Below are 20396 nucleotides of genomic sequence, written 5' to 3'. Positions count from 1 at the left end.
TGTGTACTGGGGAGAATAAAAGTCAAAACAAAAGAAAAGACAGGGGTGGTACCAGGAGACAACAGAGAGACAGAGAGGGTAAAGTGAGTGGATGAAAGGCATGATTTAGGCAAGAGAGAGAAGGTGGGCAAGATGGATTGAAGCAAGTAGGGGGTGCAAGTATCAAGTGCAGAATGGAACTAAAAGAACTGAAACTTAAGGGAATTTTCTGTGGTTTGGCTTTGAATGCAGGGATGCTTGCTATCGCAGTTGCTATCACAATTGTTTACACACTAACACTGGTACTGGAGACCCAATGCCCACAACCTGTTTTTTCGCTACACACAACTCTCTACATTTGGCACAATCTTCATGAATAAAATCTCATGTGTTCACATGGAACACAATGCCATTCAAAATGTGAAACTGTCCTACTATGACTCCTCACATGAGCAAACACATGTTGTTCAATTAGCGTGTTTTCAGTGTTTTAGCAATAAACGTTTTTGGAGCAATGGATACCAACATAGGAGAGAGAGGCATAGCGAAGGGGTGAGAGTAAGAGGTTGAGGAAGGGCAAGACCAAGGAGAGCCATAATCTCCGATGAGCTTCGGTGTGGTGGGTAAGAAAGAGAGGGACTGAGATGCAGCGGTGAGGTACCAGGGAGTCCGTGTTTACAGTTCTGAGAATATGAGGTATGCTTTCAGAAAACATCTGTTAACAATGGAGAAAAACTGTAATCCTGAGTGCTTTTGTTCATTTTCACTCTGCTTTTCATGTATGTGTGCTGTATTAAATCACAGCCCACGTCAAAGTTAATGAAGCCATTTGATGATCTTTGGTGATTTTCCTTATACCTGTTCTAACATGTATAACAAAACTGTATTTATGATAACATTGACAACAACAGTATCATGCTTAAGAAATCAGTGTTTGCTGGAAAGTATCCTGCAAAATCAACTTAAGTTTGGGGTGCAGCAGTGAGGAAGAGAGGACTGACTGACTCCTATTCTATTTGGTTGTAGCCTACAGACTGATGAATGTGTGCGTGTATGCGTGGGTGGGTTTTTGTTTGGGAGGGATGGGAGCACAACTGTATTTGTGTGAAAGTATGGTAGTAATGTAAAGTATCACGGAGAGCCTGCATGTGTGTTTGAAGCAGAGTGATAAAGAGACACATGACAGGCTTACTGAGTGAGGGAGAGAGAGAGAGAGAGATCTCACACATAAATCCCCGTTGAGACCAGAGTGAAGTAGGTTACAAGCTTTATCGATTTTGATGATGGTAACAGTATGAATGTGTGTGTGTGTGCGTGCATGAGTGTCTGTGTGTGTGTGTGTGTCAATGTGAGCAAGGGAAGGACGGTCTGTACCATCTGTCTCCCATTCCTCTCACTGAGACACTAATTACAGGACTTTACACTTCGCTCCACCACACTCATCACTGGCCTGACTGCAGACACACACACACACACACACACACACACACACGCACACACGCACTGAGATGCTGCAGCGGTCAGGGATTGTGGGACCTCTTCTACTTTCAGTGTACATTTCGTCTCCCTCTCTTTCCCTCTTTCTCCTCTTTTCTGCTCTCCTTTCCCACCATGCTTTGCCACCACTCTCTTATTTTCCCTCAGCTCTATCCTTTTATTTCCGTTTCTATCACTTTTTTTCCTTTGACCTCTTATTTTTTCTCATCAGTTTAAGTAGAGCACAGATCAATGATACCTAATTAGACTGCGTTCTATTGTTGATAACACACTCAGTAAAAAGGAGGAAACATTAGAAGCTATAACAACCTCATTGAGTGAGAAAAGAGAGAAACACTGGTGAAAAGGCTGAGAATTTTTGATCTTTTCTTCAATCAACACAGAGAGGGGAGAGAGATAAAAGAGAGAGGAAGAGAAATTAAAGAGGGGAATCCTATCATATTCTTTGCCAGTGTGTACAACCCTTCATTAGCATAAATTCCAGGTCACCCACTTTCTCTGGCAAAGAAACGGGTGCCACATTGGGGAGTCGCTTTCTCTGACATAAATTTGCGCTTTTATGAGTAGTGCAGTAGCAGGAGAGTTACTGCAGTGGGCATGTTTTTGAAAATCAGAAGGGACTAGGTCTTTAAATGTCATCTTGTCCACCAAAAATGATTGTCTATTAGGAATATTAGATCATTTGTGATAGCATATTTCCTCTTTCGGTTTGTACTAGTCAGCTGTGACTTGAATTGAATCAGTTATGTTTATTGTCATTATTTACGTATTCTTATGTATATGCATGCATGCGTATATGTTTCTATCTGTCTTTGTTGTTAAAACAAAGCTGGATTAATTGAATATCCCTCATTCTTACCCTTTCTGTGGTTTTCCAGGCAACTATGGTGAAAGTGGGATGGAAGCGTTCAAGGACATGGCAGCCAAGGAGGGCATCTGTATCGCCCACTCTGGTAAGATACTCAGGTCAAGACAACCACAATAAACTAAACAATATCAATCCCAAACGTTACAGAAATTTGTAGTCAGGTAAGAAACTGCATTGAATTGTAGTGGGTGTATAGTTTGTGTATCTCTGTATAAATTTTAAGTAGTATCATAGAGCTCTGGGTGAATTACTTCTTACATTCTGTCAAAGACACCATGTTGTCAGCTGTCTCAGCTTACAGACATCCACTAAACAAGAAGACATATGGTATATTTTACACTAAAGGTTGGCCTGTTGTTTTATTACCTTGGAAAGACTTACATTTTACACTCTGGGTATCAGGTAGTTGATACCTGAGCACAATGAAATAATAGAATAGAGAAACTGTGGCACAAAAAAACTAAAGAAAAGCAATACCGTACAACACATGAAGCAACAGAAATCCAAACATATCACAACTGTCACAGACCATTTTTGCATTTGTCTGACATTCTCCAGGCAAAATCTGGAGCAATGCTGGAGAGCAGAGCTTTGACCGGCTGCTGGAGAGACTGAGGGCCCACCTGCCCAAGGCCAGGGTGGTGGCATGTTTCTGTGAAGGCATGACAGTCCGCAACATCCTCATGGCCATGAGACGCCAGGGTCTGGTAGGAGAGTTCCTACTCATCGGCAGGTCAGTGGAGCTACAAAGTTCAGTTCTGCTGTATTATGTTTAGCAATGGTATAATGCCATATGTAATGGCTATACAGGCTTACTGAAATAATATAATTGAGATGTATCAATGGGTCCTTGATTTCCTCTGTTTACTCTGTGCCTGTGAGTCTTGCTCAGTTTATGAAATTTGAATATGATTGGATTGAAAAATCAGTAGGAAAAATCAGTTTTAAGTAGTGTGTTCCACGTTATATAGCCAGGCAGCTGTTTTCAAACTGTGTTTCAGCCACTGGATATCTTGGCAGATGGAGGGCAAAGCGGTGCTCTTCTCTAAAATAACCCTCTTACAAGAGCGATTGATGATTATGAGTCATTAACGTTAAAATAAGAAGTAATAAGTTAAATATCTACTTCAAACTAATTTCAACCAAGTTCTTTATGTAAAATATGCATCCTGCTGGTGATTCTCAAATTTGAAAGTAACTTCAACCTGGTCTTTGAGTAGCAGTGCTGCTTCCACATTTTTGAGTTATTCCGCACATCCCCTGATGATTGATTGTGACTGATTGAGCCAAACATTTCCCAACTAAAAATAAGATAAGCCTAATAGACCAGTCACTGTAATTAGCTGAGCTTTCTTCCTTTGTAATCGATTTGGTTTCATAAATGTGCATTAATTTCTTTTAATGTTAGTGGAGGAAGTCATTAATTCAGTGGAGGTGGCTTGCCTATGGAAGGGTGCAGGAAACCCTGGTATGTACAGTAGTAGCCAGGGCTTGATATTATCATTGAGCAACAAGTTAAGTTTATTCTGTGGCTGGTAAGCCAGATTTTTTCTAATTCTTATGTGATGAGTGTGAAAACCTCTTTTCAAAGACATTAATTTGACCAGTCAATTTTGAAACCTCTGTGACTTGTTTGTGGGAAAGCTGTAGATTTTCCCATGCCTCTGTAAAACGGTGGAAGAGCAGTCTTCCTATCACAAACACAGAGAAGCTTTTTACATTCACAAAAACACACACGGACACACATGCTGTTTTGAATTTTGGAGGTGGTTTTCACATTCAGCTTTGTTCTCACTTTCCTCCTGCAACTTGCAAAAATAACCTTCCAAATGGTTTTTATCTACATCTGTGCGTGCATGTGTGTTCGTGTGTGTGCATGTGTGTATATGAAAGTTGCTTCTAAGACTCTTGAGTTTTGGTTGCCAGCCAACTGTGTAATAAACATGAGATGAATAATGATTTTGGCACCTATGCCAGCCAACATGCAGGAAACAAAATAGAATTTGAATACGTAGATTGGAACCATTATCATGTGATTACCATTAAAATGCCACAAAATAATTCTATTAAATTCTATTCTGCTCTTCCCCCAGTGATCTGAACTAAATCGTAGTCAGCATCAGTTTTGTTGTCATCGCCACCATGATGCTCATTATCATCATGCTCATCTTACCCATCATCATCTTCATCTACATCATCATCATCGTCATCCTGCTGAGAGTGAGGTAAAGTCTTAAACCATTCTAAAAATGCTGTATCCTGTAAAATGGGTTTGCCTTGCCATTAGAGATGAAAGTGGAAGGAGAGAGAGAAAGATCATAAAACTCCTCTCACTGAGAGAAAGAGTCTGCTGTCGTAGAGTTAAAGGGATATATCAGCTAAAGTCATAACTTTCATATCCTGTCATGGGTTAAGTTATTTTTAAGTTATAACTCATTTCAAATAATATTACACAGCAACGCATTTATTTTGAGTGCTGGCCCGAAGCTACAAAGCCGAGGAAAAGCCCACAACAGTGCTATCCCCTCTAACAATTGCTGTGAATGTGCGTTTGAGCAAAACACTTAACCTCCAACTGGTCCAGTGGAGCTGCTCAATGGTTAGCAGCAGAAATATATGGAAGCTCCCAAATGTGAACATGTAGAAGTGGATAAAAGTCAGGCTGGAAAGAAAAGAAAAGTAATTCTCAGTCAGAGTTAAAGGGGTGTAAAATTCTCATTCAACGCTGCAGAAACCTGGGGTTTTGTTTCTCAACAGAGGTAGCTGTAACTCCAAGAGACACTCCAATAGCCCCAATTTGTGGTTTTGGCGGGTTTGAAGCCTTAGAGGGTTCTCATCCTTGACACTTTTCTGGTGAAGTTTCTGGTCATTGCTGTCAGGTAAAAAAGAAGCAGCTGGTATAGCACATGGCTGTCTTTACTCCTCCCCAGGACAACAGTAAAATTAGCAGTGACAACGACTGCAGGTCATAGCGAATCAGACATTACCAATTAGGAAGATAAAATGGAAAACATTCTTGGATAAATAAATGTGAATAATAAATACAAAAAGAAACATGAGAAAGATGAAAAGACCACTTATTGTACACCGCATTGGCTTTGAAATTCGGCACAGCAATTTGCAATTTGTACCATTTTAACAACAACTACCTAATGAAGTGTTATTAGATATTAAATCTGAGAGATTATCCTGGAATTTTAGCTTCATAATGTATGGTCACTTGTCACAGTAAGAGTTCTTGAATTAAGTGAAAATGCATTTAAATCAACTAAAGCTGTCACACCATTTAGCTTTCCACTTGTGTGAAGAAAATAGTTTTCTAAGGCTGAATATAGAAGTTAATGGCTTGTTAAAACGGATACTTTTTGCAGTACATCTTGAAGTCCTCTGTCTCTGGCCAGTCTGTTTTGATTAGGTTGGTTAATTGAATATCAACCTTCGTTAGTGTTAGTATCATAAACGGACTGTAGCTGTAAATTGGAGATGGTCACGGGTGGGTGCCCTGCTCACTAGAGGTCTGTGGAAGGAACTTCTGATTAGCTGTTGGGCAGACATTCGTTTAACACCAGGATAATTACATTACCACAAGAGCACACACACGATTATTCAGTTACCTAGGGCAGATAACTATGGTAATTAATGGTGAGAATACCACAAGATCTCCAGACCTCCAGATTGCATTTTTGCTGTTTGAGATGAGCTGTGTGCTGGATGTGGTACAGTCATTTAAGATGAATGTTTCATTCTCCCTGAATCCTGTCTGTTTGTATTATCACCTCTAACATTGTCTGGATGTGCTGTGTCAGTCTTGAAATTGATCTTGTGGCTTCTCATTTATTTAATTGATGAAGTCACTGTCTGATGAATGCTCTGTTTGTTAGTTAGTTTCTTTCTTCCTTGATGCATCCCACAACCCTTCGCAATGAACTTGTTTTGAGAAACACTTACACTGCACCTGGAGTACTGCCAATGCCGGTTATTTACATGAAATTGTCCTTTACATTTTGTCGATTTTGAAGCCTCAGCAGGCGTTTCTGGTTTTAGATTTTTTATGTTCTTCTAGAAATAATCCTAAAAACCCACATCAGGTCCTGGGGCTAACTACCACATCACAAGAAAACTATGTCACTCACACACACACACACACACACACACACACACACACACTGGATTTGGAGCCTGAATGTATTGATTGCTTCTGTCCTATAATTCCTCATGGTGCCAGCAGGCTACAGACCCATTAATGAATAGCTTGGCTGGGATAAATATCTAGAACCACGAGGGACACACAAACACCCCCCCACACTTACACATCTACACATACACATGCACTTACCAGCACAAATTCACAGGCTCTCATGTCATTAGTTTTTCCTTAAATCAACTTAATAACCTCTTTTATCTTCCTTTAAGTGAAACAGCCTCTCCTTTCTCAAATTCAGATGAGGTCTTATCAATGACAGACACAAACTAGAGACCATATTATGATGGGGTCACGCGAGCCGCGACGCCCTCAACATGTTGATGGTCCCACCCATGAGTACTCAGTAGTCATTACTACATTATTACCACACCCACATACTAACATTGTATTTTGTGCAAACATCCATTATGAACAACCATTAACAGTGATCCTTGACTTAAAACGAATGTGGACCAGGAGCTTACTTCCTGTTCCCTTGCTCAGACCACACCCATCTTAGAACTCTGCCTTCATTTTGATCTCAACTACACACCGGTAAAGTTTCGTGACTGCATCTTGCACTATTGTGACGATCGTGTTGACAAAATCTGTCCACAGACAGACATTTAAACATCTGGCGAAGTGCTCAAAACCGCTTCTGTGGTAGTTTCCGCTACAGTCGGTGTCTCCAGGACCACATTTGCCATGATGACACACACATAGACACACAAGGTGAAAACAATACCAGCCACACGCTGTCACAGCTGGACATAAATCTGTTTCAGCTGCTACTTGTAAAATGTTACATTCCCTCCTCCCATATTTTGCAGCTATACATAAGAAATGCATATTGTATATGTCCAAACACACAGTTGTTCGATGATGCCCCTTTAGCACAGCACTGTAGAAAATATGGACAAATGTTGTCTGACTTGTTAGTCCAAAAAAAAGCTTCACAAATCCTAAATCCTCTAAATGACATATTACAGAAAGATTGCAGATTATGTGTGTACTTGTGTGTGTGTATGTGTGTGTCCATGTGTTTTTATACACTGTACCAGACAAATCTATAATCTACAGTATGAGTTAGTTTGTGGAGTGAATGTATAGATGTATGAGTCATTGGGTCAGGCGGTAGGAGTGTAAGATGGTATTTACCTTATCGTATACACACATACACACATGCTCACACAAAATGCACTGATGCACTGCCCCTCCTATAAATTTCCATCTACACCATGCAGGGCAGCCAGTGATAAAAGCTATGGCTTATCATATGGTTGACTTCACAGCAACATCTCTGTATTTTATGGTCAGTCATTACTGTTTGAAATATGTTTCCCTCACAAGCACTGTCTGCCTTTTACCTGTGACTGTATGTCCACTCCATCAGTGCTATTAATAAATAGCTGTATTTTCTAATTTGTAGCTGTTTTGCAGCAGATTTCAGGGAAACTGCATACTGTGCTTTGCATGCCCTTGATGAGGTTGTTAAAAAACAGATAAAATATTGGATAGAAAGTCGAAATACAAATTATACATAATAGGTTAAAACCAATGTATGCAAGTTTTGCAACCTCACAGTTCATTGTAGTTGCATTTCCATGGCATGCCAATATGTAACCATGGCTGGATTCTCTGTGTTTTTGTAAGAGGCCGATATTTTAATGGTGCTGAAGAAACAACTATACTGTTGAATGAATTGAAAGAGAATACTTTGAATCAAAAGTCAAAACGCAGACTCTCTCTGGAGATCATCCAGCACAAATCTGCACCCCTTCTGCCTGCTGTTGCCATGGAAATATCCTCTACCATATTTGGATGAATCCAGCATAGCAGCTGGGGTGATATGTGGCGCATGCGTTTATGTGAATGGCTATGTGCATGTGTGGGTGCATCTATATATGTGTGTGTGACTGTCAGGAAATGTGTATTGTATACTGTTTTTTTCTGTCATTTTGAGAGTGCCATTAACCAAACTCAGCAGTGTTAGAAGAAGGGCTTATTGATAATGCTAATGGCCATTTCAGTGAAATTCAGATCAGCGCCTGAACAGCTGCCTCTCATGTCCCATAACTCTCTTGTTTTGTCACTCTCCCTCATTCTTAATACTCTTTTCCCTTCCTTATCAGTCTGTTCCTTTACCCTTTTTTCCCCTTACATTCGCAACTTCATCTCATTGTCTCTCACTCTATGTCACTGTGTCCCTCTCTGAATCCAGCTGCTTGCGTTTTGTCGGACTGTAAGAGTGTGATGTATGAGAAAAGAGACCCCGAACTGATCGTTTAACAGAGATCAGACCCCTGCAGTGTCCCACTTCACACCACAGCTGTCTGTTAAGGCTGCACCTCCTTGTGGTTTTAAATTGAGAACATTTTGAAAGAGAAGGGTTAAACGGCATCTCATGGCAAAAACATCTGAGCGGCTCAAGATGTCTCAAAGCCGCATGTCTTCGAATTGATTTTTAGTGGATTGTACACCTGCATGGTGGTGAGAGGAGATCAAAGACATGGTGAGGGCAGAGCAGGGAAACAGAGCGAAGAGGGGAAGGAAAAATGGCAAGGAATGGGAAAGAAGGGAGAAGATGATTGAAGAGAAGAAAGATTAGCAGTTGAGGGCAGAGCAGAGAGCAGAAGGGACAGTTATAATGTGTGTTTGTGCGTGCGTGTGTTGTCAGACATGAAAAGCAAATCCCACGCAGTAGGAGAATAATTTACGTATCACCGCTGGGTTTGGGATGTATCTGCACTTGCAATCACACACATTTACATGGGCACACATTGACACGCAGAGGTGTTGTACACACACTCACTCATCCTGTACATGCACACGCACTATTCCAGTCTGTGAGTTGACATGGAGCTGTGTAATGTTTGCTAGTATCATGTTAATTTACCCTTGATTAAAACAAGAGCTGCTTCGTGTCATTTAATTGGTGAAATGATGGAAATTAATTCTGCTCTTTCTTTTCATAGCTTTGCAATAAAACTGCTGGTAATTAAACACAGGGGAATATGTAGGAAAGAATGATGGATGGATAAAAAGGGAGGGAGGGAGACGGAGGAGGTTAAGAGAAATTTGTTTTTTGTGTGTAAATGAGTGTGAATGCGTGTGATAAAACATCGTCAGTTTTTATTGGCCTCCATATGAGTTGTGTACATCTAAGTTTATACAAATGTGAGACATTGTGCAGGTGTGCATGTCAGAATGACTGACTGTTTAAGCGTAGTGAGCAAATGATCTCCCTGTCATTGGGAGATCAATAGATGGTCTGTGGCTCTATGTCTTCTCTCAGACTCACTGAGGCAGATGCTTCAACTGGACACACATGTACAGCCATGCACACACATACTGCTGTTCTTGACACTGTTGATGAAATATGAGTAAACAGTCAAAATGTGTTTTAAACTGGGTTTAAAAATGTAACATTGGAAATCTGGGCTAATGACTCAAATCTTGTTCCTCGTCCTCAGTAGTCTGAACAGGGGCATCTAGCTTTGGGACTGAATTATACTGCTTTCAGGGAATATTTGGATCTTTGGAAGCCTAACCACTAATCTACCCAACCTTGGGGCAATGAATGAGCTCATGTCCATATGTTTTTCAAATGTGATATCTTTGGTGGATTCTCATTTTGCAGAAAACAGTGATGGTTGATCTATAAAGAGCCTGGTGTCACATCCGGGCTAGCCTCTATTTCACTTGTGTTTTACACTTAAACTCTGTAGTTGTTTGACAGATGTGCACATTGTTTGTAATGTGTCAGAAAAAGGGCCATCACTTTTCATTAGATTTTATAGTTTTCTTTAGAAAATTGGGTTTTTGACGTTCTTGACGGCATCAAGCCCTTTTACTGTGAATTTGACAAAGGAAGGAATTCATGAAGCAAAGTGCCTTGGATGTCTTTTTTTCCGTGGTGTCAAAAGTGTCAACCACATATCAAAGAACTCTGTCAGCAGGTTTATGTCTTCACATTTTAAACCACAATGAAACTCTACCTTGACTTTCATTTTCTGTTGTCAGTTTGGGTGAAGTCCTCTAAGACATCCGATCAAAAGGCTGCTCAACTGAAACTACCCAATATCAAAGAATTCTTTATTCAACTCACAGGTCTTTCCCTTTCTTTCTCTGTCTCTCTGTCTTTTGTCCCTCGTGCTCCGGTCTTTTTGACAGCTCACCTCTCTCTCTTCCTGCCTCTACTTTTCATTGTTTCCTTTCTAGTCTCTATGTTTAAGGAAGGTCTTCTCATGAATGTTTGTTAGAGTTGAGCAGAAAGACTTACAGCGATATCAAGGACAGGAACAGCTTCTTCTGAAAGACTGTGCTGAACAGTTTTGGAATAACTTTGGCATCTTTACAGCAGACTGCTTTTTACATCTTTAGGCCATCATCAGGATGAGAACCGGCACAGCAAATACACAGGTGTAAATAATTATTTAATTTGAGTTGTATACAACCATATGCTGTACTGATGTATTCACTAAATGCATGAGTAGAATACAAATGAGAAAGACACTATAACAACAAAAACTTGAGTAAGGGCTTGCAACCATCTTTCTCACAATCCAGAAATCTTAAAAGATGTATTAGAAGACTCTACAGGCTTTTTGACAGCAGGGCCTCATAGCAGTGTGCATATTTCTCTGTTGTGTCTGATGGTGTAGCATCATTCAAATATTTCATACTAAAGTTGGTATGTGTCCATATGGTTGTACCCGGGATTAACACAATACCAGGAGCGCCTGCTATTATAAACAGAATTTTCCAATTTCATACAATAGTGGTGAATTCTGTCTATGTGAAAGTTATAATATTTATTTTTAATGACACTCTTAGAGAGGCATTGGTGCTGTTTGTATAAGGTTTTTCTGTTACTGTGTCCATTCCCTCTAGGCCAGTGCCTGTAGTAGGATTTTAGCTGTGGGTTCTTTTTAATGGGATGTTTGGATGAAATAGCTTTATATCATACAGCACCAAAATCTTGTGGTAAGTCTAATGCCACACTGACCATGGCAAATTTGGGTATAGGTTGTTTTTAGTAACATACTGTGAACTCCACCAACACTTGGGTAAAATAAAAATAACCTACCAACGACAGTTGAATTTTTGTACCTTTACCCTCAGATATGTTTAACTTTGTTTTGTTACCTCTAGCTTCGCTTCAGACAAGTATGCAGTAAGCAGGAGTTTTTTTCTTTTCATTTTTCATTGTGAAACTCAGTAGAAAACTGCCAATTTTAAGTTTGACTGGGCTTATTCAATACCCCGCCTGTCTTCCCACTCATTACTGAACAACGAGAGTCATGATTACATTTTTTTTATCAAGGAACATGGAGTGATCACACCTCCTGTTTATTATAATCACTTTTGGTTCACTCGTGGTTTTGGTAAAGCCACAGCTCAACGTCACACAGAAGTGACATTTCAATGGTGTTTCTTACACGGTTCAATGTACAATATTTGTGGTTGAAACTGCATATTTAAGGAATAAGGACTGTGAATTAAAATTTCTATCAATCTTAAGACCTTCAAAAGACTGACGATAGAAATTCCTTCTGGTTCCATACTAGTCATCTTTTTGAGTACATCAACATATGAGTGGCTACTTTCAAAAATGTTCCAAAAATCAAATCATTAGGCAGTTCTGCTGCTGCACATCCCCTTCATCTTTTTTCTCTGTCCACACTATAAGAGATGATTAATGACTGCTAGTGATTGCTCTACAGTTAGAGAGGAAACATTGAGAGATTCAAGAACAAAAGAAGGATACACAGGAATTTCTAATGGTATTCCAACTGTCAGAGTCTCTTGACAGGGAATTAAGAGGTTTTCCATATGTAGGGCAGACCTGTGGGCATGTAGACACACACACACACACACACACACATACACACACACACACACACACACACACACACACATGCTCAGCCAACATTTTCACACACAATTACTCACATATACACAATCATACAACTATATACACGTATTCCTTTGCCCCTTGACTTACCAACATGTGCAACATGCATAAAATGCATGTGTATGCGTATACACACACACACACACTTTGGCATGAGCTGACACAAAAACACACCTACAAACACATATTCATCCTCTTATTGCTCTCTCAGGGAATGGCCTTATCCTCTTACAGCACTCCAATGAGAAAAGTGCTGGGAATTAGAGAGGATAGGTCGGGGAGGCAGACAGACAGACAGAAGAGACAGAGAGACAGCGACAGTAGGAAAGGGAGACAGAAAGAAGGTTATCCAGAGTAAATATATATCTGTCCTTGTGTGAATCTGTGTGTTGGTACAACAAACTGTGTTGTTTGCACGGTTTGTCTGTTGTGAGTTCTCAGTTCAGAATTTTGCTGCTCATTTTCTGAGATTTACACTGTGGGATTAAACTGACTGTTACGTCAGCCTAGTGGCTCAGCATACTCAAATACACACACACACACACACACACACACACACACACACACACACACACACACACACACAGATGCACACAAAAATAATCCTTTTTATAGGCGTTGTTATAGTAATCCTCACAGGAATCTAAAGGGTTTCCCCTTTGTCCAATTTTTGAGATATGCTAATGTTCTGAACACATTTCTTACGCTGGTATCAAGTTGACATAAATTAATGACAAACATCTCATCAGGACACAGATAACCTCTGATGTTTGCCTTCAGTACTCTTCATTACCGCTGACTGTTTCCATTTCCGCACTTTCTGTACCTCTCTACTTTATTTCCATCTGCAGCACCGCCTCTTTCTTTTTTTTGTTTTTTTAAATACACTTGGTTTTCATCCATCACACATTTGAAAGGCTATCTGTAAATAATTGCCCTGCTATCTCCTGAAGTGCCTGGACAGGAAATGAATTGGCCCTTAATTTAGCTCTGACTCTGAACCAGGAAAAGGTAATTAAGAGAAATATGAACTGTGATGCCTCTGAGAAATGGCAGACCCCTAGTGAAACAAAAAGATGTGAATACGGAAAAATTGAAGCTGCAGAGCAATTTTTTTTTTCAGATACCATATTTTGATTTTCAGATGTTTTTCTGCTTTTGTGTGAACAGCACAGGAAAATGGGAGCAATTGGGATTACATAACACAGACTGAGTGAAAGAGTGCAACTAATCCTCAGTATTTCAACTGTTCTCCTTTTGTCTTATTGAGTTTTTAAGAAGTCAGCTCTTCCTGGCATGTAGTAAGTAAAACGGATGCTTGTATTGATTCATGACAATTTGTTCAGTTGCCTAATGTATTAATGGTTTACAGAAATGAAATGGGCCATCACATTTAAACGCAATATTAACTGAAAATGGGTTGCCTTGGCTGATTCTCACAAATATATTATGGAAATGGGCTGACTTACACTGGCCTCTGACATGGGATTGTTCAGTTCAAAATGAACATGAACCATAAGTCATTAATACAGAGAAAAACATACAGTATTATGTTGAACTAAAGTACCTTGTACCAATTGTATAAGGATGTGTGATATTGGCCATAATCATGTAAATCCAAACACACATTGTAGGATCATATAAAAAAGTAAGCATAAAATTGTACCTTTTAAAACAGATTTTTTTGTGTAGGCTCCTACATTGTCATGTCATGGCGTTGGCCTGCTTCTCAAGCAGCTGTCTGTTTTTTGTACTTGTGATGATGGTCTTAACCTTGACCTGGTCTTAACCTAATAATCTTGGCCTTTTGGGTCATATTTCTTTTAGAAATAGGCAAACAATGATAACGTGTCTGCCATTGAAGAGTGACTTAACCCTGATTTACCAATGAGATGAAACCTCAGAAATAAGACAGAAGAGAGGGAGGAGAAACACAGGTGCATGGCCTGCCAATTCAAATCCTTTTGGGAAAGCTGTTGGTCAACTAAATGGATGAGCTGTCAGTGACTGTATCCGAATTTGGTTTGGGAGTTTGATTTTCCTGTCAGAAACTTGGCTGACTGATGGTACTGCTGCTGCATATATTTAACTGATATCCACTTTACTATAGGAGTGTCTCTGGTGTCTCCTGAGGAGGCCATTCATAGAAGAGTGGAGAAGAAGTCAAGGGCCATTTTGCAAAATTGTATGCACCCTATTTGTTGCGTCCTGATGAGCCACAGATTCTCCTCAAGTCATCATGCCGGGTGCAACTGCCGCTATAAATGAACATGGTGGATTCTTTCGTTTATTATCTTTCTATTTAGAATTCACCAAGTACTGGCAGCTTACAGTCTTTTGTAAAGACTAAATTGAGGTTAATCAGGGTAACCTACCATAATCAGTCAATATTTAACATGTAGAACCCTGACTCATGAGCTATTACTCTGTAATCAACAATTAAGCCTGTGTTGGGTGACTTTATGAAACTGTCAGACGTGTGATTGGCGTCGATATGTAATTATGTGTAACACCAGCAAGCTTTTGACAGACAGCCATCTGCAGGTGGTGGCCAGGTTTAGCATCAGCCCAAGCAAGCACCAGAAACTCAGTGGAAACTCACTTTTAATTAGCTTTGCAACCGTTTCAAACTTATTACAGAGATACTTAGGTTGCAATAAGATGTCATCTGAATTCTCTGCAGCTATTCAACATCAAAAAGTTTGTTGGCAGTTAAGGATGTCCTCCCCCGAATCCAGCAAATACATGCACCGAACCCCGTCACCCATTTGTCTCCCTCACTTTCCCTCTCTTCCGGTGAGCTCAGTGAGACGGGTGTGATGTGTGCTGCATCACAGCCCCCGCACAGCTTGTTACCATAGCAACACAGGAGAGCAAGAAAATTATAGAAAGACAGTGATGAAGCGAGAGAGCGCACGAGAGGGAGAAAGTTTGCGAGAGAGAGAGAGCAGGATGTTTACTTGTGTAATGTATACATGCCTCCATCTGTGTCCCCTTATACTATAATTAAGGTCAGTTTTACAGATCGGAGGCTGGTGCAGATTATTTAAATTCAGATAGGGACATTTACAAACATGGCATCACATGTACGGTATGTACCTGTCAGGTGATTGCTCAAAGCCAAAGTTATACAGTTAAACAATAAAAGTCATTATACTGTGTTAATGTCTGGGTGTATACTGCAAATGAAAGACAAACTCTAGACCCTCTCACTTTCAGAATATGAATCTCCTCCAAAAACCTTGAAAAAACATGAGAAAGAGAAAGAAATACTAGAAATGTGTCAGTTGCTACTGCAAATACAAAAGAGTGCCATCAAATTCTTTAGCCACTTGCCCTAAAGTAATCCACACTATTACCAATACAGCATAAAGCTTTTTTTTATATGGGAACTACAGACTAAATTGACAGAATCAATAGTTTGATGATACGCACTGGCAACAAACAGTGAAATTGTACAATAAATGTGACTAATTCTAAATAAAGATATACAACGCTAACATTGATGAGTTTAAGCAAAATAAATCCTTAAGCATGCACAAACTCCAGGGACGCAGTCTGGGCTTGGAGACTGGATGCCACAGCAAAAACATTGCTGCCCAGAGACCGGAGTATGCTAACATTGTTAATTAGGATACACAGATGACAAGCATTTTTCACTCTCCTGCTCAGAATATAAGCAGATCAGAGAAACGTATTTCCCGATGTTGGCTGAAAAAAATACCAAAATAATATAGTTAAGCTGTGAGGAGTAGATCACTGCTCTGGGTGAAAACGCAGACAAAACCACAAATATCTGCCGATTACATCATCACCTCCCATCAGAGTGAAAACATCTGTCCAATGATACCCTTGTAAATCCATGTGTGTATGTGTATGCACACTGTGCACATGGATGTATTCATAGTATGTGTACTGTATGAATTTATTCAGTATGTAAATTATTATGTACAGCTATGTATGTTATATTTTCCATTTGACTTGTTACTGTTATTTATTAGTCATTATCAGTTTTATGTATTGTTTAATATGTTGTGTCATATTTGCAACACTAGCTAACACCCATTCAGGTAAATAAAGCACATTTAAATTTGAGTTTGAGAAACAGAGAAAAAATGAGAGAGAGGAGGAGGAAGAGGAGAGCATTGGTTAAGACATGTGGTACCAATGAGACGTGGGAAAGTCATTAAAGTCCAAAAAAACAGCTAATTTACTGTAGATCCGTCCAGTACTGTCTCTCTTGCTCTGATACACACACACACACACGTGATTCTGTGGGCGATAAGCTGGATGTCTCGTTACTGGGCATTAGCTGCACCTCTCCTTGCTAATCCCTGCTGTCAAACAGACAGTGTGTGTGTGTGTGTGTGTGTGTGTGTGTGTGTGTGCGTGTGCGTGCAGCCCAACCAGTATAATTATTGCCATCGTGTAAAGCAGGGAATAGCTCTGACTGCTGCTTCTAAGCCACTGGCCCATCATTAGGTTACACAAGATAGTCCATTAATGACTGTGTATTTGCAAGTGTGTAGAGAAGAGTCTGTGGTGTTTGTGTGGTTTGTGCGTGTGTTTGTACATATACCGACTGGTGACTTTGCATTAGAGATTGTATTGTTTCAAATGTTGATTTGGCCTGTGAATCGACTTCTACTGAACTTAATGTTAAAGTGCAATATGTAAAAAAAAAAATATATATATATATATATATATAATTTTTATAGTTGAATATAATCCAGTATATACAGTATATCGAATATTCTATTGGACTTTCAATTACCAGTGTTGTTGAGGTGTCATTAGCACAATGTAAGGTTCAGATTTTTTCAAGTCTATTTTTTTTCTCACATGCCATATGTACATTGAAGGAGTCATGGGTCGCTGTAATCATTCCTCGTGTCTAGTGATCAATAGCTCTGTCGATGTACATATGGAGTATAATACTGTGGAGTATTGGCTGGTTTGAAATGGAAATGGCTTTGCCAAATAATGACACTAGTTAATTTCAAGCTCACCTTACAGTCTGGTCTTTGAAAGTCAGTTAAACAACTTGGCTTTGGCACAGTGGTCTTTGAATGTAGAAATTGAGAAAGTGAGGGAGTGCTGGGAGAAAAAGAAAATGATAGAGAGTTGGAAAAGCAGAGACGGAGAGAGGATCAGGGAGCGAGAGACCAAAAGGCCACCGTGGTGATAAAGATAAAGCAGAAATAAGAGGGACAGGAAGAGAGAGAGTAATGTTACATTGGTGGTGTATTACCTCAGCAGGTGATATTACAATGTCTGCTGTGCTGAATATGAGAGACCTTTATGTGTGAAGCAATAAAAAATGATGAGGCCAGACCAGGAGGAATAGGCAGAATATACAGCCTGTCTCTCTCTAACTCTTTCCACCCTGACATCATTCCTCCATCTCTCTCTCTCTCTCTCTTTGTCTCTTTCTCCACTGCACAGCTCACTTCTTCACCTCGAACATTATTGCTCTTCGTCTTTCTCGACCTCGCCAAGAAACACACAGTTATCCAACCTTAAAAAACACTGCCATCTCCTTTTTGATCCTCCTCTCTTTCTCCCTCTGTCAGTCATTCTGTCTCTCCCCCAGAGATCATATCTGTGTCGCTTTATCCTCCCTCTCTCTGTCTCTCTCAATCCTGCCTTATCTCCGAGGATTCAGTTGTCTTTAACCTCTCCACTCCTTCGGGTGTTTCTCTCATGAGTTTCACTGTCTGTGACTTGCCGTTTTGCTCCTTTTTCTTTAATCAGTCTCGCTGCTCAGTTTCCCTTTTCTTTGTTGACCTGTATTTGTTGCTCCACTGTAGTTTTGTTTTTCTGTTTTTCTTCCTTCTCTATAGCCATTGAAGGTTTGCGTGGCAATGCCTGGCTTAAAATCAGCGGTCAAATAGAAAGTCCATCTGATGACCCAAAATATTGAGATATAAAGATGTCAAAAGTCATAGCAGACATTATGGAGTTTGCTCCACAGTCTTTTTCACTCACATACACACGATTCAACAGAAAATTTGATTTTTTTTTGCAAACCAATCTATGTGTATATATTAGTGCGTGAGTCACTCTCACAGCTGACTGCGTCCAGACGAAGACCCCAGCTGGAGGGGAATAATGTCTGTTATCTACACTCATACATCTTTCTTCCCTTGTACCCTCTTTCTGTTTCATTCTCCACCCATGCCAACCCTCCATCTCAACTTATTTTCACTGTTCTCCTCCCTTTTTACTCCACCTAATTTTTGTTGAATCTCCTGCTTTCTCTCTTTTATATTTCCTCAGTACCTCTGTGGGTAAAATAAAGAGGGGTGATTCAGCTGTAATTCAAATGAAAACATAAATGGACAATTGTGTTTGTTCTCATTCAGCATGCACAAAAGTCAATTTAAACTTCAAGCTGCATTTAAAGCTCACAGTAGGTATGACTGTCTGCCAATATTAAAATGGAAATGCAAGGTCCACTTCACAGTAAGTGTGCATGCTCTCTACAACACAGTCCTATTATACTGTAACATACAGTGAATGAAAATGAAAAACAAATTTAAAATATAATTTATTGTAATCACAGGATTATATAGTCCAAAGGAGACTATGCATTTTGCTTTTAACGTTATATATTTATCTGTTGTTGTGGCAGAGGGGTGTTGATAAATGCAGTAGCATTATGTGTGATCATTCATCTATGTTGCCAAAATAGTTTCCAGTTCCTTGACGCGCCTTAAAAATGAAAGTGTCCAATTATTGGAATATAGTCTTGGTGAAATTGTTGTTTATTTATCCCTCTATCTTTCCTCCTTCTATCTTTCCTCATGTCTTCACTCTGTCATGGCTAATTACTTTTTTCTGGCCTCCTAACCCCCTTCTTTCTATTGTTATCTACTCCACACTTTGATTGAAAGTGAATTAAAGTTTAGTAATGAAAACACATTGAATTGGACATTTTCCAATCTGTTCCCTCCACCTCTGCATTTGATCATATATGCCCTGTGAAAACGTCTTAAAACCACAGTGATGTCTCCTTGTGGTGTTTTTGCAACAACTTCTGTTACAAAACAATTCTTCCTCATTGCATTTGACATATTTTCCAAGAGGGACATTTTCTCGATGACAAACAGTGATGGAGTGAGCTAGAACAGGCCTTGAAGGTCAATACACATTGCTGAGTTTAGCATGCTAAAAATGAAACTGCCACATGAAAAAGACGTATTGCTGTAACATGTTTGAACTGTCATTTTTCTCCATTAAGACCAAGCTTTTTGTTAGTTTCCATCACTTCTTCGTCTTTCTCCTCCTCCCTCCCTCTCCAAAGTGACCTTCTCTGAGCTATAGTTTGCTTCCGTGACTCAGTCCAAAGTGAATTGAATGGGTTGTCTGAACATCACTTTTTACCTTTCTGTGTGTATAATAAAAAGGGGGACAACAGTAATCCAGGAGTAAATGTTGTACTTGTTCAGCTCTGTGAATGATCTACTTTTCCCTGCTTTGTTTTACTTTTTTGCTTTTCTCTTCTCTCCTCTTCCTCCCCTCTCCGCCTGCCTGCTTGTCTGTCTGCACCAGTCTCTCTCTTGAATATTTTTGTCCCTGTATCTGTAACTTTTTTTTGTGTCTACGCCTCTCTCTCTTCTGCCTTGACAGTTTTGTTTCTGTCCCCCTGTCACATATCAAATCAGCGTCTGCTGTCTGAAGCCCAGGGGAAATCGGCAAAGTTGCCAAAATCTGAAACACACTCTGTATGCCTAAACTAGCCTGAACAAAGTGTGTGTGGGTGAGTGTGAGAAAGAGGGGGAGTGCTTATCTTTACAGACAGTTGAGGAAGTGGGGGCATTTCTAAGGTTAGTGCATGTTGTTGATTTTCAGTTTGGGAAAGGGTCACTTTAGGGTTTGAGGTTATGGAAAGTGTTTGCATTACGGTTAAGAATTTGACTGTATCACTGGAAGAAAATGTAATACTTTCG

General features: G+C 39.8%; 1 protein-coding gene across 2 annotated transcripts in view; it reads left to right on the top strand.

Annotated features, from left to right (window-relative positions):
• Positions 1–20396, top strand: part of grm5b (glutamate receptor, metabotropic 5b) — a 49880-nt gene that overhangs the window by 7997 nt on the left and 21487 nt on the right. For both annotated transcript variants that reach the window (XM_070906282.1, XM_070906281.1), the window contains exons 4-5: positions 2355–2429; positions 2903–3077. In XM_070906282.1, coding sequence (XP_070762383.1) covers positions 2355–2429; positions 2903–3077 — 250 coding nt within the window. The remainder of the gene's footprint in view (positions 1–2354; positions 2430–2902; positions 3078–20396) is intronic.

The sequence above is a fragment of the Enoplosus armatus genome, chromosome 5 (genome assembly GCF_043641665.1).
Source record: "Enoplosus armatus isolate fEnoArm2 chromosome 5, fEnoArm2.hap1, whole genome shotgun sequence".
Classification (NCBI taxonomy): domain Eukaryota; kingdom Metazoa; phylum Chordata; class Actinopteri; order Centrarchiformes; family Enoplosidae; genus Enoplosus; species Enoplosus armatus.
Note: the sequence above shows the minus strand (reverse complement) of the source record. Positions and strands in the feature narration are given on the sequence as shown.